The sequence below is a fragment of the Chlamydotis macqueenii genome, chromosome 23 (genome assembly GCF_036417535.1).
Source record: "Chlamydotis macqueenii isolate bChlMac1 chromosome 23, bChlMac1.mat, whole genome shotgun sequence".
Lineage (NCBI taxonomy): Eukaryota > Metazoa > Chordata > Aves > Otidiformes > Otididae > Chlamydotis > Chlamydotis macqueenii.
Genome location: NC_141578.1, coordinates 5,504,267 through 5,529,701, shown reverse-complemented (window position 1 = coordinate 5,529,701; position 25,435 = coordinate 5,504,267). Strand labels below are relative to the sequence as shown.

General features: G+C 50.1%; 1 protein-coding gene across 1 annotated transcript; it reads right to left on the bottom strand.

Annotated features, from left to right (window-relative positions):
* Window positions 1–238: 238 nt before the first annotated feature.
* On the bottom strand, window positions 239–25,011 carry CR1 (complement C3b/C4b receptor 1 (Knops blood group)). Its single transcript, XM_086765362.1, has 39 exons — window positions 24,939–25,011; window positions 23,099–23,281; window positions 22,239–22,421; window positions 21,892–22,068; window positions 21,535–21,717; window positions 20,724–20,906; window positions 20,377–20,553; window positions 20,016–20,198; window positions 19,512–19,736; window positions 19,026–19,217; window positions 18,670–18,769; window positions 18,276–18,361; window positions 17,120–17,314; window positions 16,546–16,725; window positions 16,260–16,451; window positions 16,002–16,101; window positions 15,750–15,835; window positions 14,547–14,729; window positions 14,018–14,197; window positions 13,304–13,486; window positions 12,969–13,151; window positions 12,702–12,784; window positions 10,531–10,535; window positions 9,766–9,862; window positions 9,397–9,577; window positions 9,063–9,245; window positions 8,559–8,765; window positions 8,166–8,357; window positions 7,812–7,911; window positions 7,199–7,284; window positions 6,294–6,473; window positions 5,825–5,872; window positions 4,364–4,546; window positions 3,876–4,058; window positions 2,389–2,568; window positions 2,129–2,158; window positions 1,895–1,970; window positions 1,552–1,636; window positions 239–770 (listed from the first exon to the last, which is right to left on the bottom strand). The coding sequence occupies exons 1-39, from the start codon at window positions 25,009–25,011 to the stop codon at window positions 747–749; spliced, it is 5,550 nt and encodes a 1,849-aa protein (XP_086621488.1). The 3' UTR covers window positions 239–746.
* Between the last annotated feature and the right edge of the window lie 424 nt (window positions 25,012–25,435).

Sequence of the window (25,435 nt, the reverse complement as noted above, 5' to 3'; positions counted from 1 at the left end):
CCAGCCTGGGGAAACCGGGCCCCTTCCTGGGCATGGTCCCCGGAGAGCCGCCTTTGGCTCCGGAAGAAAGGGAAAAGCTTCAAAGTGTGTTTAGTTGCACAGCTCCTGTGCTTTGAACGCCGACAAAGGCTAATTAAAAATAAAGGTGGTGTGTGCCAACCCAGGATGAACATCCTTCTGCGGGGCTGCTTCTCCTTGGGAAGACAAACTGTGTGTTGCTGAGTAGAGCAGTATTCAAAATCGATAAATAAAATTACTTCTAACTCTAGAGGGACGCAAAAGGAGTGACAAAACCTAAAGCAATTATTGTCCCATGTTCAACTTTTATTAGGTGAAGCATTTGTGGAGGAACACTGCAACAAAGCCTTCCTGGAAGAAAATGACAGCGCAGTGTCTGTTGCCGCTGCGGCTGTGAACACAGTTGGTATTAAAACAATCTCCGGTTTAACAAATTGTGAGTTCCACCTACGCGCAGGAATGCTTTTGTAGATCGTGCTTATCACAGGGTTTGCAAATAGAGAAAGCAAAGTTTCTTCACCAGGCAGCAGCAGATGCAGAAGTCCCTCTGAAACAGCATCTGTACTGCGTGCAGTTTGAACTTTGTTAGTTCCTTACAGTAATTAATGGGAGCAGAAGGAGAATTAATGTTCATTCTACAGTAAAGTGCCTTTTTCACCACAGAGTTTCAGTCTCAACATGAGCAACACTTCCATGCAACCTGCAGCCGCTCTCTGTCCAATGCCCGGTTAACAGCAGCACGGATGCCCAGCCTAGGAAAAAGATGACATCCTGGAGTTAAAATTAGACTTTTCCTGTTTTCATACTGGTATCTGGAGATTGCATCATAACTCAGGAAGGGAGGAGAGAATTTCTGGAAAATGCATTGTTTCAAGGCAGGAATGATCTGAAACCAGCCTTTATTAAAAAAAAAAAAAGAAAAGCTAAAGTTTACAGGTGCCATTTTGTAGTCAAAGCTGATTATGTTCAGAGTGCTGCTAACAGTGAAAATGAACTGTTATCTGCAATAGATTCAGCATAGAAAGTAGATTCACCTGTGAGTGAAAATGGTATTGCAGTAACCATAAAAGAAAGCAAAAACCCCCAAAGGCCTTGTTCAGTGTCCTTTTCTGACACTGACTGGTAAGGTAGTTTTTTAGAGAGCAAACTCTCCCCTAATCCTTACAAACAAAAGCAATTTTATGTCAGAGGTAAGGCAGAGCCTGAAAGTCTGACCCTTGAATGTCATCTGTTCAGATTACGGAAAAGGAAACACAGGCATCACGTGTGGTGTGTAGAACAGTTTCAGGATTTAATTCAATACATTTCAAAGGTGTATGAAATGTAAGCTGTATCTGCACAACATCAGAAAGAAAAATAGTATGTTTAAAAAAAACCCAGTACATTTAAAACAGTGTCTTATTTTATCAGCAAAATAAAGCATTTTACAAGAAGACTGAAGGGGAAAGAGTTTTCTACTTGAATGACTATATTGCAACAACTCAAGTTTGCAGCTATAACTGGTATTTTATGTTGAGGAATATAAATCCATACCTCCTTTGGAAGACATGAACATTTCTGTTCAGTGGTGTGGTTCAGAGGGGTCTGGTAACTGTAGTTTTCATATGTATTATAATAGCTAAGTGAAAAAGAAGAAAACAGTGCATTGTACTGGTTTGTAAAAGAACACTCAGGTTGGTTTCCTCTAAGGAAGAGTCTTGAAATAAAATAACATAACCACACCATTGATTCCAGGTTGTTGTGCCTTGTACAGTTTGCAAGCGTGAGCTGAAGACAGAAAACTAACAAGAGCCAGGCACACTCAAGTGTATAAAGCCTATAAAACTTGGGACTTGGCAACAAAGGACATGAACGAACATCCAGAAGACTGCCTTACCCTTCCTTCTGCTTAGAAATAATTTTCCAGACAATGCCTGCCCCCAGGAGAAGCAGGATTCCCGCAGCTGCGACTCCTGAGAGAGAAGAGCGCGTATTATTCTCACTGTATGTTTTAAAGCGTATCAGCACGAAAGACGTAATGAGGTATATCTTCAAAGTAAGCAGAGGGAAATGGTACCAATGAGGCGACTGCATAAAGATCTGGCCACAAAAGTGTTTCTAAGCTGCTTACCTAGGCCTACTGAACCAGACTTGCGTGATGCTGAAGGGGAGAGAAAAAGAAAAATCAGCAAACTCTTCTAACAAAATATGGCGTTTCTCTGCTGTAGTTAACCACTTTTTAATCACACAAAGCTTTTACTGCTAAGGCCTGTAATACAGGATTTCCTAAAAACCATGCCATTATATACTTTTTAAAAATACATAAGACATTTGCATGTTTCAAATGCATTTGCAAGTTTCTGATCTTCGCTTCGTTCACATTTCACTCACTCAGTTTACAGGCTGGTACAGGAGGGTCCCAGCTGAAGTCTTCTTGGCACTGGACCTGACTGATGCCTTCCAACGTGTAACCATCATCACATTCAAGAGTGATGTTAGTCCCAAAGCGATAACTGTTTCCTTTTATGGCTTTCTTAACACCTTGAACTTCCGGGAATATACATCCAATTTCTGAAATTAAAAGTACCAAAAATGACATTTAATAAGGAAGGTAAAATACAAGAAATACAACTGTGGGTTATTTAAGACATTGTTCCTGAAATCTTTCTGAATGTAACCAGGAATTAATTCTTATTTCACAGGGTAATTCGTTTATTTGTGGCTCCAGAAGAGGCTAGGTGTCTTGCTCCCACATGTGAACGTTTGTTACTGGTACTGCACTTGGAAAATGATGTGTAGTAGGGGTACCTGGGGAGAAGCCTGCCAGAGGAAGAGATTTTTGTGATACTGAGCTACCAAAACATTTGTAGAAGAAAGGTGTAGCAGGGAAGAATTCTGTGGGAGCTTTAGAGCCAACTGCCTATAACCCACTTCCAGTCTGTAGAAGTCCCTTGCTCTTAAAAGATGTCACCAGCCATATTATTTATCAATAATTAATTTATTAATTAATCCAGCTGTCTAAGCTATTTATACCACTGATTTCAATGAAATGAGTTAGTTGCTTCAATTTAAGTGTCTAATCACCTTTGACAGTCCAAGCTCAAGAATTCTGGAGAAGTTTCTCAAGGGAGACCAAAGGGGTAAAAGCTTTGTTTCATGTCTTTTTTTTAATATTGATTTTTACTTTCACACGTAATAGTTATTAAGGACACTTCAAAACCACAAGAATGTGGAATGGCAGGGAGAATTTTTCTGAGATAGCTTTCTTTATAGAGCCTCTGTTTTATGTACATAAGCATTTGGTGCGGTATTTCCTCTCATTGTTATCCAAGTGCATTTCAACTCTTGAGTCACTGAGTGGGTGCAGCTCCACCAAGGAAGCACCCTGTGTGGGTAATGAATTTATTCCAGTGACTGTCCAGTTTTCTGGGCAGGGACACCCACGCTAGGAATCTTGTGACATTCATGAATTGCCTTCAGTCATTTGCCTAATGACTGACCTTCACAATGAGCCACACAGAAGTACTAAGTCACAGATATAGAGAAGTTTTCCGAGAAGGGAATAGTCAGGATCATGAGTAATCAGATTGTCAGATTGTACAGACTGTCCATTATAGACAGATTATCTGATATAATAATTTCCTGTGTTTTCTGTTAATGATAACTGGGGAGTGAGAGAATGCAAAAAGGGAAGGGAAAAAGTTTCTACTCTTCTACTAAAAGTAAAATGCTTTTAAGGGAGGGAAGTTAGCATACAACTCATTCATAGTAACAAAAGCAGAGATTGAAAACATGCAAGAATTAAAGTTGCCTTCCACAATTTGTGATTCTGCCACCACAAATTCCAAACAACATGAGCAAACTAAGCACAAACACACCTTTGCACCGAGGAGGAGGCTGGCTCCAGGTTCCTGATGCCGTGCAGTTGATAAAAGCATTCCCAACGAGTGAAAAACCAGGACTACAGATGTAGGATACCGATGCTCCATAGGAAAAAGTGTCAGAGATGTTGCCTTTAAGCTTCCCGTTGGTGATGTTTGGAGGATGGAGACACTTCACAGCTGGAAAGTCAGGGAGAGACAAACAACAGTGTGGACATGAGTATCCTGATGGACTGCCAGAGAGTAGCTGAGGCACCGTACCATTGCAGCCTTGATTCTTCCCTTTTAATTTCTTCAGCTAGGCTCAACAACTGATTTCATAACCCTGGAACTCCATCAGGCTTTGGAAAGAAGTATAAACTTGATCTTACTGTTATCACACGTTCTGTCGTGAAAGACTCAGATTTAGTCCTTATACAAACCTTTCCCTAAGGCAAGTCATGTTAAATGTCCTTTCTTCTCAGCTCTCTGGAGCAAAAACACACCTTGACAGATGGGAGGAGGATGGCTCCAGGCTCCAGATTGTGTGCAATAAATGGATGCCGTCCCAATGAGAGAGAAGCCGGGCTCGCAGATGTAGCTTACAGATGTTCCAGGAGTCGCCAATGCTTTTACTGGGCCACTGAGAGACCCGTGGGCGATATCTGCAGGCTTGGAACAATGCAGCGCTAAAAAGAGAGGCGTGCAGATCAAAACAGAGCTCATAAAGGCAAGAGGGAAAACTTTTCAGCACCTGTGGATGGCTGTACGCTTGCTCCCACAGCACCAAATACAACACACAGAGCCAGCCCTGCCCAACCTCCTGCCCCTCCTTTCACCCTAAATAATCTATAACCCATATGGCATCACACACATTTCTTCTGACACAAAGGAACATTGCCCAGCATCATTTGTCCTGGTATATCAGATAAGAGGAGAGATTAGTTCATATAGATACAGGAATTCCACAGTTGTAAGACCATCTTATTACAACATCCATACAGGTATCCTTACAGCTGCCCGAAGCTCATTTTTAAGGTGTTCACAGTGAGAAACTGAGGCAGGAGATACTGCAGCAATAAGAACAAGAAAAATTAGGATAGATGGATCTTCAAGATCAAAACATTAGACTGTAGATTCCTCTCTCCTCCTAAATACGTTGCAACACACTACCAAGAGCAATAAGGTCAGAAAGGGTAGCTGCCTAAGGACAAGTAACACACGCTTTCCTCTTTCCTTGATGGGAGAGTGGAGGATCCCATGTGCTCCTAGGCTGGCACTGGGGCTTGTGGAGATCTTTTGGGACATCAGCAGTATTGCATTCTATCGTAACGATGTCTTCAGGCCTACAGAGGGACTCCAATCTGACTGCTTTTCCATTCCCAACTCACACACCCAACAGCGGACACGAGGGTACAGAGAACCCCTTAGACTGAAATTTATGTGGGATAGAGAGGAGCATTTAGCCAGAGCTCTCATTCTTGGCCACAGAGCCCTCATTCTTTCTTTAGTGGTGGAGTTTGTTGAAGCAACAGCTCATTTCAGCAAGTCCTTGGCCAAATATCACTACAGGTTTAATGCATTCAGAAAGTTGAGAAGATTCAGTGGAAAGAGAACAAACGCACCTTCGCACCGAGGAAGGGGACGGCTCCAGACTCCGTATGTTGTACAACGAACGGTCTGATTCCCAACGAGGGAGAAGCCGTGTTTGCAGCGGTAGTGCACGAGTGCTCCCACATCAAAAGTGTCTGAGAGATGACTGCTGCGTTCCCCGTTAGCAATGCGTGGAGGAGGCAGACACTTCACTACTGAGAGAGGAGAGGGAGAAGGTGATGTTCAATTGTAAAAAAGGTGGTAACAAGAGAGTGAAAAAAGTGCAACTAACTCTCTTCACTGCAAAAAGCAAGACAGGTTGGGAGGAGGAGTTAGTGTTTAGTAAATCTTGCCTTTTCATGTGATAGACCTACCTGGCTTCGTTGTGGTATCAGGATGATGATAGTGTTCTGCCACTCCATCTAGATGCAGCATTAAGAGTTTAAAATACACATTTCATTGAGCAAATACAATGCACAAGTTTACCTTCATTTTCCATCATCCTGCCTTTTTATTTCCAGCAAAAATTTCACGCCTCTCTGATAGTCAATGTCCTGCCACGAAGCTACCAAATTTCTCACTTTCAAGGAATGAAGAGAATGTGGATTATGGATTGCAATAAGCAGGGTGAGAAAAGTGCAAATCACGCTTATACTTAGAGCATTACCCCAAACCTGGCTCATTTCCTAGAAGAGAGGTAGAAATAAAAGGAACAATTTCTCATTTCCCCTTAAAGTAGTTGGAGCAAACAGGAAAAGTAAAGCCAACTTCAGCTTGAGTGAGTGGATAGGAGCAGTTGGGGAGGACTGTGCAATGATAACAAGTCTGAGTGCTGACACTTACCCTGCTCACAGACCGGCACGGGTGGATCCCATGTTTTATCAGCTTGGCACTGGGCTGTGTGATGCCCTCGCAAGGTGAAACCTTTATGGCACTTAAAGCTAACGGTATCTTTGTACGTGTAGCGATATTTAAGAGCAGATACTCTCCCATTCTGGATCTGTGGGACTGGACACACCACCTCTGAAAAATAAATTTGTTATATCAAAGAGGAAGCCATATGTATGCTGTAATCAACACATATATGAAGGCCATCCTTAACATGAGGAGTTTCACAGGTAGTACTTGGAGACTCACAGAAGAATAATTTCGACAACTGAGGGCTTTTTAGTTCCTTTAGGTACCCTAGGGTTAACACATTATTGTATATATAAACATAGTTTTGTGCCTCTAAACAGAATAATGCAGATACATTCCAAGTAAATAATGGTGTAGAAATTCATAAGCTCTGTTAGTCATTCTCAGAACTGCTTTACTATACCAAGCTCATGCCTTCCAAAGCAATTCCATCTGAAGAAAAGACTAATTGCAATGATCAGCCCCTGCAAAACAACCTTGTGGTTTGGGTAACAGTAGACTGTTTGGAAGATCCCAGTTCAATTTTACTCAATATCCCACTCTTCTGCTACAAGACACATTTCTTCCTTAATTTATTATCTGTGTGTGTGAATCAAAAGGGACAAATCCTTGCAGGCATCTCACAACTCTTCATTCTACATAACTCTGAAAGATCAAAAGCCAGCATCCGAAAGATTTTGAGAAAAAACCAACCAAGCAAGCAAAACAGGAATATTATGCTTAAAAAGTCTTACTCCTCAAGGTTCTATTTATTTTAAGGAAATGCCACTTTTTCGTTTTAAAGACTTAATTTGGCAATTCTGGGCCAGATGTAGTTGTGACCTACTCACTCTGACAAATGGGAAGAACACCACTCCATGCGACATCTGCTCCAAAAATCTCACATCGCCTATGAGACTGTCCAACCAGCCGGTGCCTGGAGTTAGACAGAAAGAAATGCCAGTTGATACCAAATCTTTCAGCCTAGATTTTGCACTCCTACTCTGAGACTACCCCCTGAGGTCTCCTTCTGCAGCCTTCTGATTCTGGAGGTGTTTCTGTTGGTTTGACACACAGGAATGAAGGACACCAAGATCCTTCTTCCTTGATCCAAGAGGAACAGCAGTGATCCCAAACTACTCTGGATTAGATCGGTCAGGTGCTAAATCAGGACTCAGACCCAAGTAATTTCCAAACTGCTGAAACCTCCTTGCAGCACATGCTCGCTTGCAATCTCAGCTCCTGCTGGGTGGCCACCTGAGAAGGCAGACTGAAACTGAAGTTTGCAAAGTAATACACCGAGCACAGGCAGCGAAAAATGAGAGACAAGTCTCCCTTTCCTGAGGAGGCAAGCGTGGCATAACCGGAACCAAAATATAAATTCTTGCCGTGGGAGGACAGCCCGCACAGAGGAGTGGGCTCTGAGCTCAGAAACGGAGTCAGCAAAGGCAGCGTGGGACTCACCCTTCTTCACACGTGTGGCTCACAGTTGACCCGAGAAGGCGATCTGTCAGAACAACAACTCTGCCGTTCTTTGGTGCTGCTGGGTATTTACACTGTTTCCCTGGGAAAGAACAAGGCTGAGTTTAAACTCCTCTCTTGCCGTTCTGTAATGCACTATGAGAAGGTATCTTCAGGATCTGTCCACATTCAGACACCAATAAAGATCTGATTTTTAAAAGGCCAATAGCTGCCCAAACTATGTGACTAGTGAAGCCATGTATGAATCTTTTTTTTTTAAAGAATTGCTTTAAGAAACCCACAAATGTAGCTTAGACAGTTTTCAACAACCAACACCAAAGTGATTGAGCTATTCACTTTTACAGAACGCTAGCGCTTCAGACCACGTGTGGTTTTTGAGGCATGTCAGAGTTCGGGATACTCCAGGGTGTCTCACGTATCCCGGCCGGCAGCTGTATCGCACCGTGTCCCCAACAGGAAACTCCATCCGATTTTTGTATTCCTCGGTTAGCTCGGCAAAGGTTAAGTTTGGAGGTGCTCCACAGCCACCTATAAGGAAAGAAAATCCAGGGAGAAGTAGGGACATCAACTACAAAAGTTGTCTTAAAATGTATATTGAGTGTATATAAATTTACAAGAAAAACTGAAAACAAAGGGTAAGGGCTGAAGGATTCAAAATTTTGGAAAGAGTAAGGGAAAGGACAAGCCCTACAGGTGTTCAGTAGCAGAAATTCCCAGACTATCGATAACTCCCATCTTGGAACGCCAGTGTACCTGCACACCGAGGAAGAGGGAGGCTCCAGTTTCCAGAGTCGGAGCAGTAAATGGATGCCTCTCCCAGGAGGCGGTAGCCAGGGTCACAGCTGTAATTTACGACCATCCCAGGAGTGAAAACTTCCAAGTCCTGGCTGTTGTGATTTCCTTTGTCAATGTTTGGAGGTGAAGGACATTCAAGCACTAAAGAGAGAGGACAAAACAAAATGAAACAAGGGCATGGGCAGGGTAACATGCAGGAAGGATGCAGGCACAAACCCCCTGATGATGGGAGGCGGAGGGCAGGACAGCACTGACAGGGCAGGAGCAGAGAACGGCGTTTGAGTGATTTTGCCCCACGGAGGAGCACGTGTGACACAACTAGAAGGCTGTCACACCTGAAGTGATGCACGTGAGGCAGGAAGCATGACCTCAGGGCCCCCCCCAGCACAAGGATGGCCCTAAGCAGCCTCCTTCTACCCCCGCTGTGCCCGCGCTCACCTGGCTGGCAGGCGGGGACAGCGGGCACCCAGCGGCCATCGGGCTGGCACTCGGCTTCGCGGCTGCCCTGCAGCACGTGGCCCGGGTGGCACTGGAAGGTGACATTGGCCCCGGCACGGTACACAGCGCTCTGTCCTTCGGCCACTTCTCCGTTCCGGATCTCAGGGCTGGGGCAGGTGATTGCTGGAAGGGAAAAGCGGCAGAGCACGGGCTGGGGAAGCGGCTGCCAGAGCTGGGGGTTCCCCCTTTTTTTTTCGTGAGGTTAAAATTCAGGACAGCTGCGTGACCACAATGGTCTCCCTTTTTGCTATGAGTAACAGCATTCACAGCTCACCTTCGCACCGGGGATAAGGGATGCTCCAGGTTCCATTGACCGTACAGTATAGAGTTGTATTTCCAATAAGAGAATAGCCGGGGTCACAGCTGTAATTTACAGACTTTCCAGGGATGAACACTTCCACATCCTTGCCATCGTGCTGGCCGTGGTCAATCGCCAATGGGGAGGGACACAGCCACTCTAAGGGAAGGAAATCGTCACTGAGAACAGGATGGGCTATTGGGTTTTGTGTTTCATTTTCCCATTTAGCACTAGAGAACTGAGTCTCTCCAAGTACAGTATTTGGATTTTTAATTTTCTCTCCTTTCCTCCCATCATCCCTTTCTATCACTGGCACACCCACAAGTGAACAAGGCAGGTGAATGCACCTTCACACCAAGGGGCCGGGACGCTCCAGGCTCCGGAAGAAGTGCAATTAAGCTGTGCCTCTCCAACAAGAACAAAGCCAGGATCGCAGGCGTAGCTCACAGACATGCCGCTGGTGAAAACCGCCGTGGCTTCGCCACTGTGCTTCCCATTGGCAATGGCTGGAGGGGGAGAGCACTGCAACACTGGGGGAAGAGAGCCAAACCGTACTCATGTCAGTAGTGAGAAGAAGGAGGAATATGGAAAAATGAGTGACTTGGTGCAAAGGAGCATTGCAGCTGAGCTGGCAGCCTGTAAGAGGTGGGGAAGTCTCAGACAGGTATCCCTCAGCTGCGGCTCACGGCCACAGTCCATCCAGATGCTCCAGTCCTCTGGACTTAGGAGCACTTATTTCTGTGCACTCACCCCCAGCGACTGCAAAGGGCTCTTGCAGCAGGGATGACGAGGGCACTGTGGTGCCCCAGCCCCTCCTGTCTTGCGAACAGCCACTGCCCTGCAGCACGTCCCTGCATGCACCCTGCACTACCTGCAGCCTCGCCGGCGGGGTCGGACGCCCACGCACCACAGAGCCCTACCTCCGCACCGCGGCGGCGGCCCGCTCCACACGCCGTGCTCCCCGTCCACCGTGGTGCAGAAGATGGAGGGCTCCCCAGCCTGCGGGTGCCCGGGGTCGCAGGTGTAGGTGACCACATCTGCGTAGGAGAAGGTGCCCGTCAAGTGCCCATTGTGTCTCCCGTGGGGAATATCCGGAGGCGGATCGCAGACGATACCTGCAGGCACGTACAAGTGGCTTTTAGCATCAGCGCTGCAGCAGAGCCCGGTGTCTGCAGGACACACACGCTTCCCAGAAAGGGAACTGACGGGGATGAACCCGACCCAGCAGTGATGCTCTCCATCTTTGCCTTGGAAGATCTTTCCCCAGGAAAGCACCAATCTGAATCTTTTTGTGCTGTGTTTGATTTCTTATCAATCTGTTCAGCTCCTGCCGCTCTGTACTTACTCTGGCAGGTGGGAGCATCACCACTCCATCTCACTTGTGTCCCAGAGCTCGAACTCACACAGTGCCGCTGGGGTGCTCCAACCAGCCTGTGCCTGGGGTCAAACAAAGTCATTCTTGTCACTACAGGACTGTCTCTGGAGGTCGCATCTTCCACAGCCCCCAGGCATTGCCTTAGCTGATGTCTAATACTGTGATTTTGAAGCTGTGCACCTTAGCTCCTGTGGGGACCTGGGTCCCCACGGTCAGCATGGGCAGTACATCCCTGGGGGGCTCAGGGAGCTGCCATGCCCTCTACTTTTCCTTCTGTCCTCCAGAAAAGTCCACTTTAGCTTCCGGTTTAAGCCAAAGCTTTCAAAATAAACCCACCTTTTCCCCTCAGACCCTCCGCATGACCAGACTCAAGTGGTCATGCCCTCTAATTAGCACTTAAAAATTTGTAAATAAATCCCCTTCTCCAATTTCTGTTGCCATTTGGGCTAGAAATTCGACCAGCAATAGACAGCTCTGAAGACCAGAATTGCTTCAGTGCCAAAACCATTTTAAACCGACCAAAGGATTCTGAGGTTTTCCCTGATCGTTTGGGTGGTTTTGATTTTCTCTCAGCCCTGAGAACTCCAGTTTCTCCTCCAGCATCGCCTTGTGCAGGCAACACTGGGGTGCTCTGAGCTCAGAGGCACAAGCACTGGTCTCCTGTGAGAAGAGATGCGGTGCCAAGGCGCTGCAGGGAGAGCAGAAGCATTACTGAAAGAGCTTGGCTGGGACTCACCCTTCATTGCAGGTGTAATTCAGCGTTGACCCGAAGAAGAGATCTGTTGTAACGATAACTCTGCCGTTTTCCAGTTCTCCTGGATGACCACACTTTCTCCCTGGGCAGAAGAAGACCTGGTTTTAAGCTGCTCTAACTCAGTGCCATAGGAAAAGGGACACTAATGCTGGGAATCTGCCCAAACCCCAGGGAGGAGGCAACTGAAAGGGAGACATTTCAAGGCTTCAGTTGTCACACTGCTATTTAAACAAACTAGAAGCATCTGCAAAACATACGTTTGCAAAACTCCTGGGCTTCCGACCACGTTTGATTCTCAAGACAGGTAACAGTTGGTGATATTTGTGGATGTTTTATGTATCCAGGCCAACAAGTGTACTTCACAGTCTTCCCAACAGGAAACTCCGTCTGATTTCTGAACTCCTTGTTCAGCTCAGCAAACAGTAACACTGGTGGTGCTCCACAGACAGCTGCCAGGAAACAAAACGCACGTGAGAAATACGTGCGGGCTGCGAGACACAGCTGAGGAGAGACAAGCGCATTGGTAGGCACTGTTACAGCCACAAGGTGTTAACCTCTCTTCTATATTCTGACATTTGTCTACATAAATTGACACTTACTTAGCATGTGAGGACACATGCACCCAATTTATGTGTTCTTAGAAAAACCCAAACTAAAACAACTCCCCAAAAAGACCAGTTTAGCCAGTTTGGTGTTTCCTCACTCCGCACATCCTACACTGCGGCGCTGCCAGCATAGAGTGCGTCGTGTTTGGGCCACAGAGTGCAGGAATTCGCAATTTCAGAAATTAGAACACCCAAGACTGTCTCGTGACGGAAAACCACAGGCTTCAGCAATGCCAGCAAGTTATTGCCAGTACCACCAAAGTGAACACAGCTACTGCGCGCGCTGGAAGCACACTCAGACCCGTGGGTGTTGCCGGACGAGCAGTTCCCCCTCCCCATGCCAATTCTGCCCACTGGCAGGTTTGCCTGCTCCAGCTCAGCCGAGCACGGGACGGATGCTCAGCCAGCCGCGGGGGCACGGGGAGCCGCGGCAGCAGCCGGCCCCACCTGCGCAGCGTGGGTACGGGAGGCTCCAGGTCCCCGAGGCCGTGCAGGAGACGGAGGGGTCTCCGAGGAGGGAGAAGCCGGGCTGGCAGCTGTAGTTCACGGCCATGCCGCTGGTGAAGTTTGTCCCGAGCTCCGCGCTGTGCGTGGCGTGGGCGATGACGGGAGGCGGAGGACAGGGCAGCACTGACAGGGCAGGAGCAGAGAACGGCGTTTGAGTGATTTTGCCCCACGGAGGAGCACGTGTGACACAACAGAAGACTGTCACACCTGAAGTGATGCACGTGAGGCAGGGAGCATGACCTCAGGGCCCCCGGCACAAGGATGGCCCTAAGCAGCCTCCTTCTACCCCCGCTGTGCCCGCGCTCACCTGGCTGGCAGGCGGGGACAGCGGGCACCCAGCGGCCATCGGGCTGGCACTCGGCTTCGCGGCTGCCCTGCAGCACGTGGCCTGGGTGGCACTGGAAGGTGACGTTGGCCCCGGCACGGTACACAGCGCTCTGTCCTTCGGCCACTTCTCCGTTCCGGATCTCAGGGCTGGGGCAGGTGATTGCTGGAAGGGAAAAGCGGCAGAGCACGGGCTGGGGAAGCGGCTGCCAGAGCTGGGGGTTCCCCCTTTTTTTTTTGTGAGGTTAAAATTCAGGGAAAGTCACACTACAGCAATGGTCTCCCTTTTTGCTATGAGTAACAGCATTCACAGCTCACCTTCGCACCGGGGATAAGGGATGCTCCAGGATCCAGATGTCAAACAAGAAACGGTTGTTTTTCCGGTGAGGACGTACCCTGGGTCACAGTAGTACTTCACTGACATTCCAGGGATGAACGCTTTCACATCCTGGCTTTCGTGGTGGCCATTTTTGATATTTGGAGGGGAGGGACACTGTAGCACTGCAAGGAGGGGAAAAAAAGTCATAACTGGTGAAGAGCTGGTACAACAAACACTCACAGTAGGGTAAGGCAGCCCTTCCGCTTCTTTCCCATTAACTTTTTCCGAACAGCTAGAGATGTCAGTGTATGAATTATGTTTCCATCTTGCCCTCACCCATCTTCCTGCCTGTGTTTTTTTGTAGCTTATTGACATCACGGGCGATAATTTCTCACTGTTTCAGCATTTACAGTGGTTGGTTTCCATCTGGGGCTCTAACAGCTTGCTCTGGCTTTTCCGTGGTTGTGAACAAGAGCAGACACCAGCTGGCTCGCTCTGTCTTTGTGGATTCGTTTAAGGAGGTGAAAGCTCTACGTAACAAGGAACTGAGTGGGGATTATGAAGATGGGAGGACAGATATGTGCATGTTTTTCTTTCCAGTCCTGGAGAGTGGCCCCTTTATCTCCAAGGTGAGTGGGTTGCACCCTGCCAGGTGCACGCACACCGTGGTTCAAAAGAAATCATCTACCACCCACCGCCTCATTTACACTTACTCTTTTCACAGATGGGGACAGGAGGGTCCCACGTGCCCCCAAACTGGCACTGAGACTCTTGAGAGCCCTTCAAGGCATAACCAAAATCACATTCGAAGACAACAGTGTCTGTGAGTCTGTACATGGTCTCCAGCCCAGTTGTTCTTCCATTCTCGATCTCTGGTCTCTTGCAGCCGATTGCTGGAAGTGAAGAGCACAAGGCACCGCTGGGGACGTGAAGCCCAGCCTGGGTGCTGAGGGGTACTGACCACAGATAGTACCTGCTGCTGAACATTGCCATCACCATCATGGACACGTCAACATTATTGACTCTTATTCTTACACAAAATATCATTATTCAACTGGGCCTGAGAGTCTGTCCTTGCTGAGGGACAGAAAGGTACATCCACAGAGGGAGGTGGAGCTGCTCCTCCCCGTGGGACCTTCAGCCTCAGCCTCTCACTGGAGATTTGGTCTGTAGCAATTAAACTGAGAGCCAAGAAGGAAGAAAGGCCCCAGGGAAAGATAGGAGAAGCCAACACAAACACACCTTCGCATCGGAGCCGGGGCCGGGTCCATGTTCCGCCAGCGGTACAGCTGATGGAGGCGTTCCCGATGAGGACATAGCCATCCCTGCAGGTGTACTGCACCGCCGAGCCTGGAAGGTGGGTGTCCGAGGGCTGGCCGCTGTGCTCCCCGTTGGCGATGCTTGGAGGAGGGGGACACTTCACCTCTGCGAAGGAGAAGGAAAGGCAGATAAGAAATATGGAAAGAGCAAGAAAAAGAAATTTAAAAAAATCCATCCTTCAAAAACCAAAGGAGGAAGACAATTAATTCCATTAAATCATTGAAATAAATATATTTTTTACATTAGGTGTCTTCCTATCAGTGGGTGCAGCCCTCACTGCAGCCACGGTCATTCCTTCCACCACTCACAACCAACTCTTGCCGGCAGGGTCGGACGCCCACACACCACAGAGCCCTACCTCCGCACTGCGGCAGCGGCCCGCTCCACACGCCGTGCTCCCCGTCCACCGTGGTGCAGAAGATGGAGGGCTCCCCAGCCTGCAGATGCCCAGGGTCGCAGGTGTAGGTGACCACATCTGCGTAGGAGAAGGTGCCCCTCAAGTGCCCGTTGTGTCTCCCGTGGGGAATATCCGGAGGCGGATCGCAGACGATACCTGCAGGCACGTACAAGTGGCTTTTAGCATCAGCGCTGCAGCAGAGCCCGGTGTCTGCAGGACACACACGCTTCCCAGAAAGGGAACTGACGGGGATGAACCCGACCCAGCAGTGATGCTCTCTGGATACGATGACCCAAATTATCCAGGGACAAACCTTGTATGGAAAAACCACATCTGGGAAGGAAAACCTGCGCTCTCCTGTGTGTCTCTTCCTTGCTGCCCATGTCTGAAGGTGGTGGGACAATTCTTACCTCCTTTTCCATAACCATTTCCACACATGCAGAAGCAGACTGGCCACACCATTCTTACACGTGACCAGTGAGAAATACTTACTCCAGTAACAGGGAGTTTAAAATATTAATGGTTTTCCCACTTTGGACCAGGATAAAGAAAAGACCTTTGCAAACATTTTTGGAAAAATCCAAACCAAAACAGAACAAAAGGGAAAATGAAAGATTTTACACATACAGTCACTTGCGAAATCTTTTGCAATAAAATCTTTGTCTCGAAAGATGTGCCGCTGTCTCTTGCAAGCCATCTCCAAGGACCTTTTGTTGTGGCCTACTTACGCTGACAGACAGGAGCGTGTCCACTCCACTCGACACGTATGCCTGAGACCTCGCACGTCCTCTGAGAGCCTCCAACCAACTTGTACCTGGAGTCACACAGAAGGATTTCATAATTTACATTGAGAGACTTGAGATTTCTTTACAGCCCTTGTAAGTGCCAGCCAAGACTTGGGAACTAGGGTCCTTCATGTAAAGCTGAAAAGCTGTTTCACTCTCACTTGGCAGCGGAATTCAGCTAGTTGCGTGACTCACCCTTCGTCACAAGTGTAGTTAACTTTGGACCCGAAGAGGAGGTCCGTCAGGACAACAGCTCTGCCGTTCGCCGGATCCGCTGGGTTAGCACATTGTTTCCCTGGAAGGGAACGTCAGCCGCCGTTAGCCCTCAGCCACTCACTCGCATCCCACCCAGGGATGCTGACACGGACAGCGGACCACAAAGAAATCCATAAAGCCAGAAAAATGTGAAAATTCAGCCTGACACTTCAGGTTTTCAGCACTTGCAGGACATACTTTTACAGAACTCCAGTGCCACAGACCACGTCCGATTCCTGAGGCACGTTACGGTCGGCGGTATCCCCCGGTGCTGCGTGTACCCAGGCCGGCACACGTATTCCACCGTCCTGCCCATGGGAAAGACGGTCTGGTTGCTGAACGGCTCCTTCAGCTCGGCAAACGGCAGCCTGGTAGGTGCGTTGCAGCCAGCTGCCAAGAAAGAGAAGCCAGCCCCGTTGTTAAAGGAATCGAGAAAAAAGCAGATTTGGGAGCGCAGGGGAAGGAGCACTGCTGGAACACTTGCCCTGCTCGCAGGCTGGCACGGGTGGCTCCCAGGTGTCATTTAGTTGGCATTGTACCACTCTGTGGCCGCGTAGAACGTAGCCTGGCTCACACTCAAAGGCAACGGTGTCCTTGTGTGCGTAGGCAGCCTTAGGAGAGACTATTCTCCCATTCGGGATCTGCGGGACAGGACATCTTTCCTCTGGAAAAGAAGTGCAGGTCCTCAAAACAGGCGCTTAGGCAGCGTGCAGAGCTGTGCGGCTGCGAAGCCACTTAGGGTTGCAATCCCTTTTAAAACACAAGTCTGAAAATAATTTCCCCATAGATGCTGTACTGCCCGCATCCAGCGATGTCAAACGCGGAGGGAGAGACCCAAACCGAAAGGTGAGACCGGGGATGCTGGAGGCAGCGAGTGGTCTTCCAGCCTCCCCCTCCCTGCCTGGCCTCAGCTCTGAAAACAGCCCACGCAAATCCTGCCCTAGCAGGCACCCAGGCAAGAAATGCAATTGCCTGGAGGTTTCCTAGTCTTTCCAAATGTGAAGCATAGGGCCGGGAGAATCGCACCCCGGTATTTGCACGTGCACACACATCCCCACCTCCGCAGTGCGGCAGGGGCCCGCTCCACACGCCGTTTTTCCCATCCTGGCTGGTGCAGTGGATGGAGGGCTCTCCGTGGAGCGGGTACTCGGGGTCGCAGGTGTATGTTACAGATGTGCCGAAGTGGAATTCGTCCAGCAGCCTGCCTGTGTGCTTCCCGTTGGGAATGTCCGGGGGCGGCTTGCAAGGGATACCTGCAGAGGTGCAGAACAAGGCTTCTAAATTCAAGAGCAGCACCGAAGTACTTTAAACCCCTCATGTTTATGTGGGACATAAACACTTGTCCTAGAGATGGAGGAACTGCAAGGAATCGACCTTCTAGCTGAGGCCTTGTAGGCCTCCCATCTCCCTGGCCGGCCATTTCTATGACAGTTAGAAAGCAGACCAGTAAGACAGACCTCTATGGAGGAAATACCTACATGCTTTACCTTTTCTACTGTTTAAGAAGTAAAAAAGCAAATATTTCTTTTGTATCATCTGTGTAAAATCCTGATTTTTCAGCTGCACACAGTGCAAAGGCACGCAGAGGCAGAAATTTGTATGTCACCTTAGGTTAATATGTACCTGGAGAATCTAGAAAACGCTTTAAAATCCCGGAATGTACCAGTAAATGTTTCTTACTTAGATGGAACTGTCACGTAATCAGCAACAGCACTTAATCAGCAGAGAAACTCCCAGGTGTAGTTGCTGAGGTGCGGCACGGCAACTCTCTGGGTCCACACCAGTTATCCTTGCACATAGTACAAAAGAGCTTGCGGTTTGGGAGTTTAGGATTCCCCTTCTGGCCCACCCCCAGCCCTCTGCCTCTCCTTGGGGCTGTGCCTTGGTCCCTCTGTGTCTAACAGTAACAACCCTTAAGCTGGAGATAGTATTTTCCCTTCCTCTCTTGTAATGGGCCGTGGTGTTAGTCAGAGCAGGGATACCCGAGCACTGCCGAAAAAGCTCCAGCTGGGACATTGCTTTCTATTATCCACTAAACTTTGAGATCTGCCTTTTCCCAGAACATTTTCTTACGACATCAAAACCTTCTGATATTTTTCATGCCCACGGAGCAGAGAAATTCCCTCTGAAAGCTTTGATTGGAAAGATTTGGCAGTCTCTGTTGGAAAACATTTACCAAATCCGTGCAAACCCCCAGAGCCGTAAGCTACTTACGCTGACAAGTGGGAATGTCGCCACTCCATGCAACGTGTTCACCAGAAATCTCACATCGCCTGCTGGCTTGCCCAATTAACCTGTACCTGGTGTTAAAAGGATTGAACATTCATCCCGAGTAATTTCCATCTGCCTCCTCCTCACCACCCCGGACGGCGCAATAGCCCTGCTGCCAGCAAAGCTGAAGGAGAAGTTCCCTTTCTCGCTCAGCACCACCGTACCCATACGTTGTACATGATAGAGAACACCTTATGTGTTCATATAGGTGTGAAACTCTATAGGTGGCATCTCCATATAATCCGTTTATTGGGAATGGATGAGTGGGAGGGAAAAAGAGAGACTTACCTAACACATCTCTCCTTGTGTTTTAAGCAGTAGCCAAACCAGGACTTACCCTTCTTCACAGCTGTAGGTCACTGACAACCCAAACGGCAGATTGCCTAGGAAAACAATTTTCCCATTCACAGGTTCACCAGGATGACTGCATTCTTTCCCTGAGGGAGGAAAAAAAACCTAATTTTAGGCTTCTCCCTGTCTATACCATGGCACAACAGACGCGGCTATTGCTCCCGTAATGTGTCCCCATTTCCAGCTACACCCAAACCGGGTTTCGAATAGCGTAAAGTTACATGGCTTTACTAGTCACATACTCTTTGAACACCAGAATACGGTGAAGATTTTTGCAGCATGGACAGAACCTAGCACCTATTCCTTCTTGAACAATGGACACCAAATCAAGGAGCTATTCACTTTTACAGAACTCTAGCGCTTCTGACCACGCTCCGCTCTCAAGGCATGTAATAGTAGGTGACATTCCTGGGTGTTTAGCATATCCAGGTCGGCAAGTGTATTGCACAGTCTTCCCAACAGAAAAATTGATCTCATTTCTATGCTCCTCCTTTAGCTCAGCAAAGTATAACCTTGTAGGAGCACCACAACCACCTAGTGAGACAGAAAACAGACATGAGAATCGGGCAGGACAGGTATGCAGGGTGCAAGCACAGAAGAACGCTGTAACGAGGAAATACATTTGGTTTGCCTTGCAAAATTGTTTATTTTGAATATAGCCATTATTAAACAAACACAACCTATTTTCCCAAAGGATTCCAGAGGATCAGGTTCTTATACCCGGGATATACTTCAATCTTCCGCTCACAGGTTTTAACCATGTTTTTTAAACAGGGTTAGGGGACGTGAAATAGAAGTGTACCCCAAGGCAGCTCTGTCACCGTTTACCTGGAGTTTCAGGCCTGTTTGAGAGCTCCTGGTGAGGGTACAGCCTGTCGCAGACGGGCACAGGAGCGTTCCAGCTCCCATCCTCCTGGCAGAAGATGTGAGGGCTGCCTTGCAGGCTGTAACCGTCGTGACACTGGAACGTCACCATTTGCCCGGGCGCAGAGATAAGTCCTTGACCATCAACTTGCCTTCCATTCTTTATATCTGGATTTATGCAGACAGTCACTGGAAATGATGATGTACAGAGGTGATGTGCAAACGGAGTCGGAACAAAACAAAACAAAAACCCCACAGACTGAAAATATCACAACACCAAAACCTACGTGACATCTACAGAAACCTCCTCAGCCCCACCTTTGCAATAGAAGGGCTTGAAATTTATACCACGCAACCCTTTACATGGCATTCAGCTTCTCTGAGGATCTGGTTGCAGTGCTCAGGGTCTCCCCTGTGCTCAGAGCCACGCTACGAGCTTCTCCCCGAGGGGACAGACCACAGACGCACCTTCACAGCGAGGGCCGGGCCGGCTCCAGCTCCCCGATGCTCTGCAAAACACAACGGCGTTTCCAACCAGGTAGTAGCCGGCATCGCAGGTGTATGTTACAGACATTCCCATGGTAAAAAATGCTTTGCCCTGGCCATTGTGATTTCCGTTGGTGATCGCTGGAGGCATGGGGCACGGTCGGACTGCAACAGGCAGAGAAAGTCTAACTCAGCGAGAGGGCAGCGTGCAAGGGAAAGGGGGTCGGTGTGATGCTGCGTTGATGGGTTAAAGCCCATCGCAGGAACGGCTCCGCCTGCACCCCCTGTTCTTGCCGTCAAGGAGCACCCACCGGGCAGGGCCACAGCAGACACCCGCACTCACCCCTCTCGCAGATGAGCGCCGGCGGATCCCAGGTCCCCCCGGGCTGGCACTGAGTCTCGTAGCTGTCTGCAGCGTAACCACTGTCACAGTATAAATAAAGAGTCTCTCCAGCTTTGTAGGTGCTTTGTAGCTGATGGACCTTCCCGTTCTGCACCACGGGTACCTTGCAGCCGATTGCTGTGGGGAACATGGATGGCATCCTCTAAACTTCAATGCAAGGGCCAGATCCTGCACACACAGCCCCCCCACTTCTCCTCACTGCCATAAGCCTGTCAGCACCGTTCCTACACAACATCCAGCATCCTCTCTGCTGAGCCCTCACACCTGGCAATGAAGCATCCACCCACCTTCGCAGCGGGGCAAGGGCGAGCTCCACACCCCGGTCTCCGTGCAGTTGATGGACATGTTCCCGACCATCTCATAGCCGTCCTTGCAGCTGTAGTTCAAGGTCACTCCCCGGGAAAACTTCTCCAAGGACTGTCCGCTGTGGAGCCCATTGGCGATGTTTGGTGGCCGAGGACACATCACCTCTGGAGAGGGAGGAGGAAAGCCCGTGAGAGTGTCTGGGAGCGGTGATGCCAAGAGACAATTCAACTCAAACCTCCTGCACATCAGACATGGGGGATGGTGAAAGGGGATGGCACAGGGCTCCCACCCCAGGTCCTGATGGGTCTGTCCTGACAGCTTGCCCTTGGGTGTCCCATCTCTCCTTAAACTTTTCTGGACAAAGAACGTTGAATTGATTCATAAAAATCCATCCGGTCTCCTCCCAAAAACTGTGTTGCACCCCGTGCCCAGTCCCCAGGACTGTCTTGGGCCAGCTGCGATGCCACCAGAGCTCTGGGAGGAGGGCGCTGGCTCTGGAGACCCTTGGCACTTGGGCTCAGGTGAAGTGATGTGCCAGTTCCTGGACATACACTGCGGGGTCACCAGCACCCAGCCCCAGCGCGAGAGGTACGGCACACGCAGCAGTTACAGAAATTTCCTAGCTCCACGTTCACGGATGTAAGCTTATTCTTTACGTATTATACAACTGCGTGCTTCATTAAAGGGGAATGGAATCCTTCCCTGAAGGTCCCAGTGACAGTGCTCAGGGTCTCCCCTGTGCTCAGAGCCACGCTACGAGCTTCTCCCTGAGGGGACAGACCACAGACGCACCTTCACAGCGAGGGCCGGGCCGGCTCCAGCTCCCCGATGCTCTGCAAAACACAACGGCGTTTCCAACCAGGTAGTAGCCGGCATCGCAGGTGTATGTTACAGACATTCCCATGGTAAAATTGTCTTTGCCTTGGCCGTTGTGATGTCCATTGGTGATCGCTGGAGGCATGGGGCATGGTCGGACTGCAAAAGGGAAACAAAATCTTAGTGAGAGGGCAGTGTGCAAGGGGAAGGGGGTCGGTGTGATGCTGCGTTGATGGGTTAAAGCCCATCGCAGGAACGGCTCCGCCTGCACCCCCTGTTCTTGCCGTCAAGGAGCACCCACCGGGCAGGGCCACAGCAGACACCTGCACTCACCCCTCTCGCAGATGAGCGCCGGCGGATCCCAGGTCCCCCCGGGCTGGCACTGAGTCTCGTAGCTGTCTGCAGCGTAACCACTGTCACAGTATAAATAAAGAGTCTCTCCAGCTTTGTAGGTGCTTTGTAGCTGATGGACCTTCCCGTTCTGCACCACGGGTACCTTGCAGCCGATTGCTGTGGGGAACATGGATGGCATCCTCTAAACTTCAATGCAAGGGCCAGATCCTGCACACACAGCCCCCCCACTTCTCCTCACTGCCATAAGCCTGTCAGCACCATTCCTACACAACATCCAGCATCTTCTCTGCTGAGCCCTCACACCTGGCAATGAGGCATCCACCCACCTTCGCAGCGGGGCAAGGGCAAGCTCCACACCCCGGTCTCCGTGCAGTTGATGGACATGTTCCCGACCATCTCATAGCCGTCCTTGCAGCTGTAGTTCAAGGTCACTCCCCGGGAAAACTTCTCCAAGGACTGTCCGTTGTGCAGCCCATTGGCGATGTTTGGTGGCCGAGGACACATCACCTCTGGAGAGGGAAAAGAAATCGCCCTGGGGGTCAATTGTTTGCTATTTTGGGTCCTGCTGGGACTGTTTGGGTAATATGAGGGTCAGAGCCTGAATTCCGCTCAGTCTTTGTTCTAATTGCTGGATGAAAGCATTAGTTAACAAAAGGTACAGCAGCACTGAGATCACAATCGCACTGTGGCTGGGGGAAATTACTAACAAACAGGCTCATCATGGGATTTGGTGGAAAGTGCATGTGGACATGGAAGCAGCAAAAGCAGTGAGAAGTTGTGATGACTTCCCGTTCCAGGAGGAAGATTTAAACATCCTACATCTGACCAGAAGCAGAGTCACAGAAATCCCCCTGGGCAGCAGACACGGCTGTCCCGCAGCTGGCCTGGGGCTCTTGAGCGCGCTGGGGAGGTTACAGCCTCCTGCCACGCAGCAGCTCGGCCCCGGGGTTAACCTCTCCCCATCCCTCTCGCAGCCCAGGACAGGGAGGCTGCAGCCATCCCCGTGTCCCACCCCAGCTCCTTTCTTCTGAGCTGTTCCTGCCCCTCCGAGAGCCCAGCTGGCAGCACTTCGGTTTGAGAAGTGGACAGATGCATCCCAGCTTTGCTTTCCCACCGAATTTGAGAGGACACCGGAGGGAGCTTTGCCCCGCGGCTGTCACCGCTCCCGCCGCGCTGGGACACTTGCCCTTTTTGCACACTGGCAGAGGTGGGCTCCATCTGAAGTCAGGTCCACATGTGCTCGTGCGGGAGCCCTGCAAGGTGTACCCTGCGAAGCACGCGAAGCTTACGGTGTCCCCAGTCCTGTAGAAACGGCGAGCAGTGGATACTCTCTTCCCATTCCGGATGCGTGGGAGCGGGCACCAAGTAACTGGAAAAGAGAGAGAAATAAAATGTTGTTTATCTACGTGCCTCTCAAGCTGTTCCTGCCTGCGATGGTTGCTGTGTTGATGGTGTCCATGCAGCCTGGTGATCCCTGAATGATGGGACGCGGTGGAAGCTGCAGCTGGGATGAGAACGGAGTGTCTGGGATTTCCTGTTGATCACCATGAAGGCCAAAGCCTTTCATGGCCTTTCTGCATGCAGAACCCACAGGATGGGAAGCGCATCCCCTGGGCCAGATCCGACCTGGAGAAACCAGCTGGGCTGACCCACGGCAGCGAGGGCGAAGCCTCTGCTGCACCTGACAAGGCGCGGGGGGATTTGGCCGTGAACCTGCTGCTGTGCTTCCAGGGGTACCTGGGGCTGTTTGCGTTGAACCCCCGGAGAGAGAAAAAGAGACGGAGAGGCAGATGTGCGGAGAGGCAGGCAGACAGACAGTGTTCAGAGCCAAAGCCGCAGGGAAGCAGCTTTTTGTTCAGTAGGCAAATATTCGGACTGGAGGTAGGAACGTAGAAGGAAAGTACAAGAAACGCCTCTCGCTGGTAATATCCTTTGGGTGACCAGTAAAGGGCCACAGCTGCGTCCCTCTGGGCTGTTCAGGTGCAGCCCGTCTCTGCCGCGCCCTCCGCTCGCCCATCGCACGGCTCGGCTCGGCTGGCTTTGCTGGAGAACCGCAGCTCTCCAGCATCCACCAGCACACGCGAGCAACGGCAGTTACTTCCACAGGGCTGGCAAATCACATGCACATACAGCAGCTGAACATACAGAAACCCAAGTATAACAGAAGAAAATATGACTTAACCTTTTTACAAAGTGTTAACTTAGTGATTTTTTTTTTTTTTAAACATAATCCAACCCTTCGCACTCACTGATGCCTGACTCCCTCCCTGCCACTGAGCCACCGTGGCCAGCTAAAGCAGGAGGATCAGCCTTTGGACCCTCAAGATGCCAGTGAATAATTAACATGACTGGGGATACAGGGAGAAATTCCTCTGTAAAGTACCAAAACACTTCTCAAACCTTGCCAAGGCAGCCAGGTTGCAGCACCAACACTTGTAAGATGGAAAGGAGTAAACTAATCGCGCTGCAGCGACGGAGCCGAGTTTCTGTAGGTTTTGGCTGTCCCACCCCGGGCTCCCTGCCAGGCTTTCGTGCCCTGCAGGCGTTCAGAGCAAACACGCCAAACGGCACAGTTCCAGTGCATTTCTCTGCATCACAGCAAGTTGCAACTTGACAGTGCTCAAACACGACCTATTATTGGAACGGGCTCCCCGTCTCGTTGCTGTAAGGCACCGTATCCAGTTCAAAGGCACAGGTCAAGCCCCTTGTTACAAGAAGCCGGACAGGTTGTGGAAGACTCTCCATAGCCTCCCGTAGCAAAGCCGTAACTCCATTGTCCCCGGCCACCGAAGGGCACGGGGTGGCCCCGGTGCGGTCCCATGGGGTCTTTTTCGTTAGCAGAGCAGCTCAGAGGCTCTGCGATGCTCAGGGTCTGGCATGCTGAGGTCCACCTGGGACCAGCACAGGGCTCCTATCTGCCTCCGCAGGGAAAAGCAAAAGGATCAGCAAGGAGAGGAGTAGGGATGAGGAAGAGGAGGGCAGTGAGAGGAAGGCCCCAGAGCCACAGACCTGCCGGTCTCCCTTACCTTGAGCCTCTGCCGTGGTGGCCAGCAGCAAAGCAGAGCTGCCCAGGAGGCAGAGGGCGAAGGCGAGCACCATGCTCCGGTCTCCGGCACGAACTGCAGCTCCCGGGGGGCTGTGGGAAGATATGGACACCCCAGTTCCCCCTGCTGCCTACCACATGCGGAAGGAGCCACAGCTGCGGGGCTTCCCGGGGCCACAGGACAGGAACCCGTGGGCTCCCCAGCACACGGTGAGCACAGCCACCACCCCCGGGGAGGATGCAGGTCCCACACGATGCTTCTGTCACTATTTTTGGTGGGGGAGGATGGGCCCCTGGGACCCACTGTGTGGTCCACGGGCATCTGTGAAAGAGGGGTCGGTGCAGGCACAGAGGTGCCCTTAGCCAGACTGTGCCCTCTGCGACGAGCGTCCTCGGCGAGCATCCTCGGCGAGGGGAAGTGGCCTGGGCTCTGTCCCAAGTCCCCATGCAGTGACAGCAGCCCTTCCTACAACCCAGCTG

What these genes read in the sequence shown, in the direction of transcription:
- CR1 (XM_086765362.1), bottom strand. Translation starts at nt 25,011, where the DNA reads ATGGTGCTCGCCTTCGCCCTCTGCCTCCTGGGCAGCTCTGCTTTGCTG. An exon ending in GCCCTTGCCCCGCTGCGAAG is followed by an intron (nt 20,554 to 20,723) that starts GTGGGTGGATGC and finishes TGTTCCCCACAG; the next exon opens with CAATCGGCTGCAAGGTACCC. An exon ending in TGTACCAGCCTGTAAACTGA is followed by an intron (nt 2,159 to 2,388) that starts GTGAGTGAAATG and finishes TCTCCCCTTCAG; the next exon opens with CATCACGCAAGTCTGGTTCA.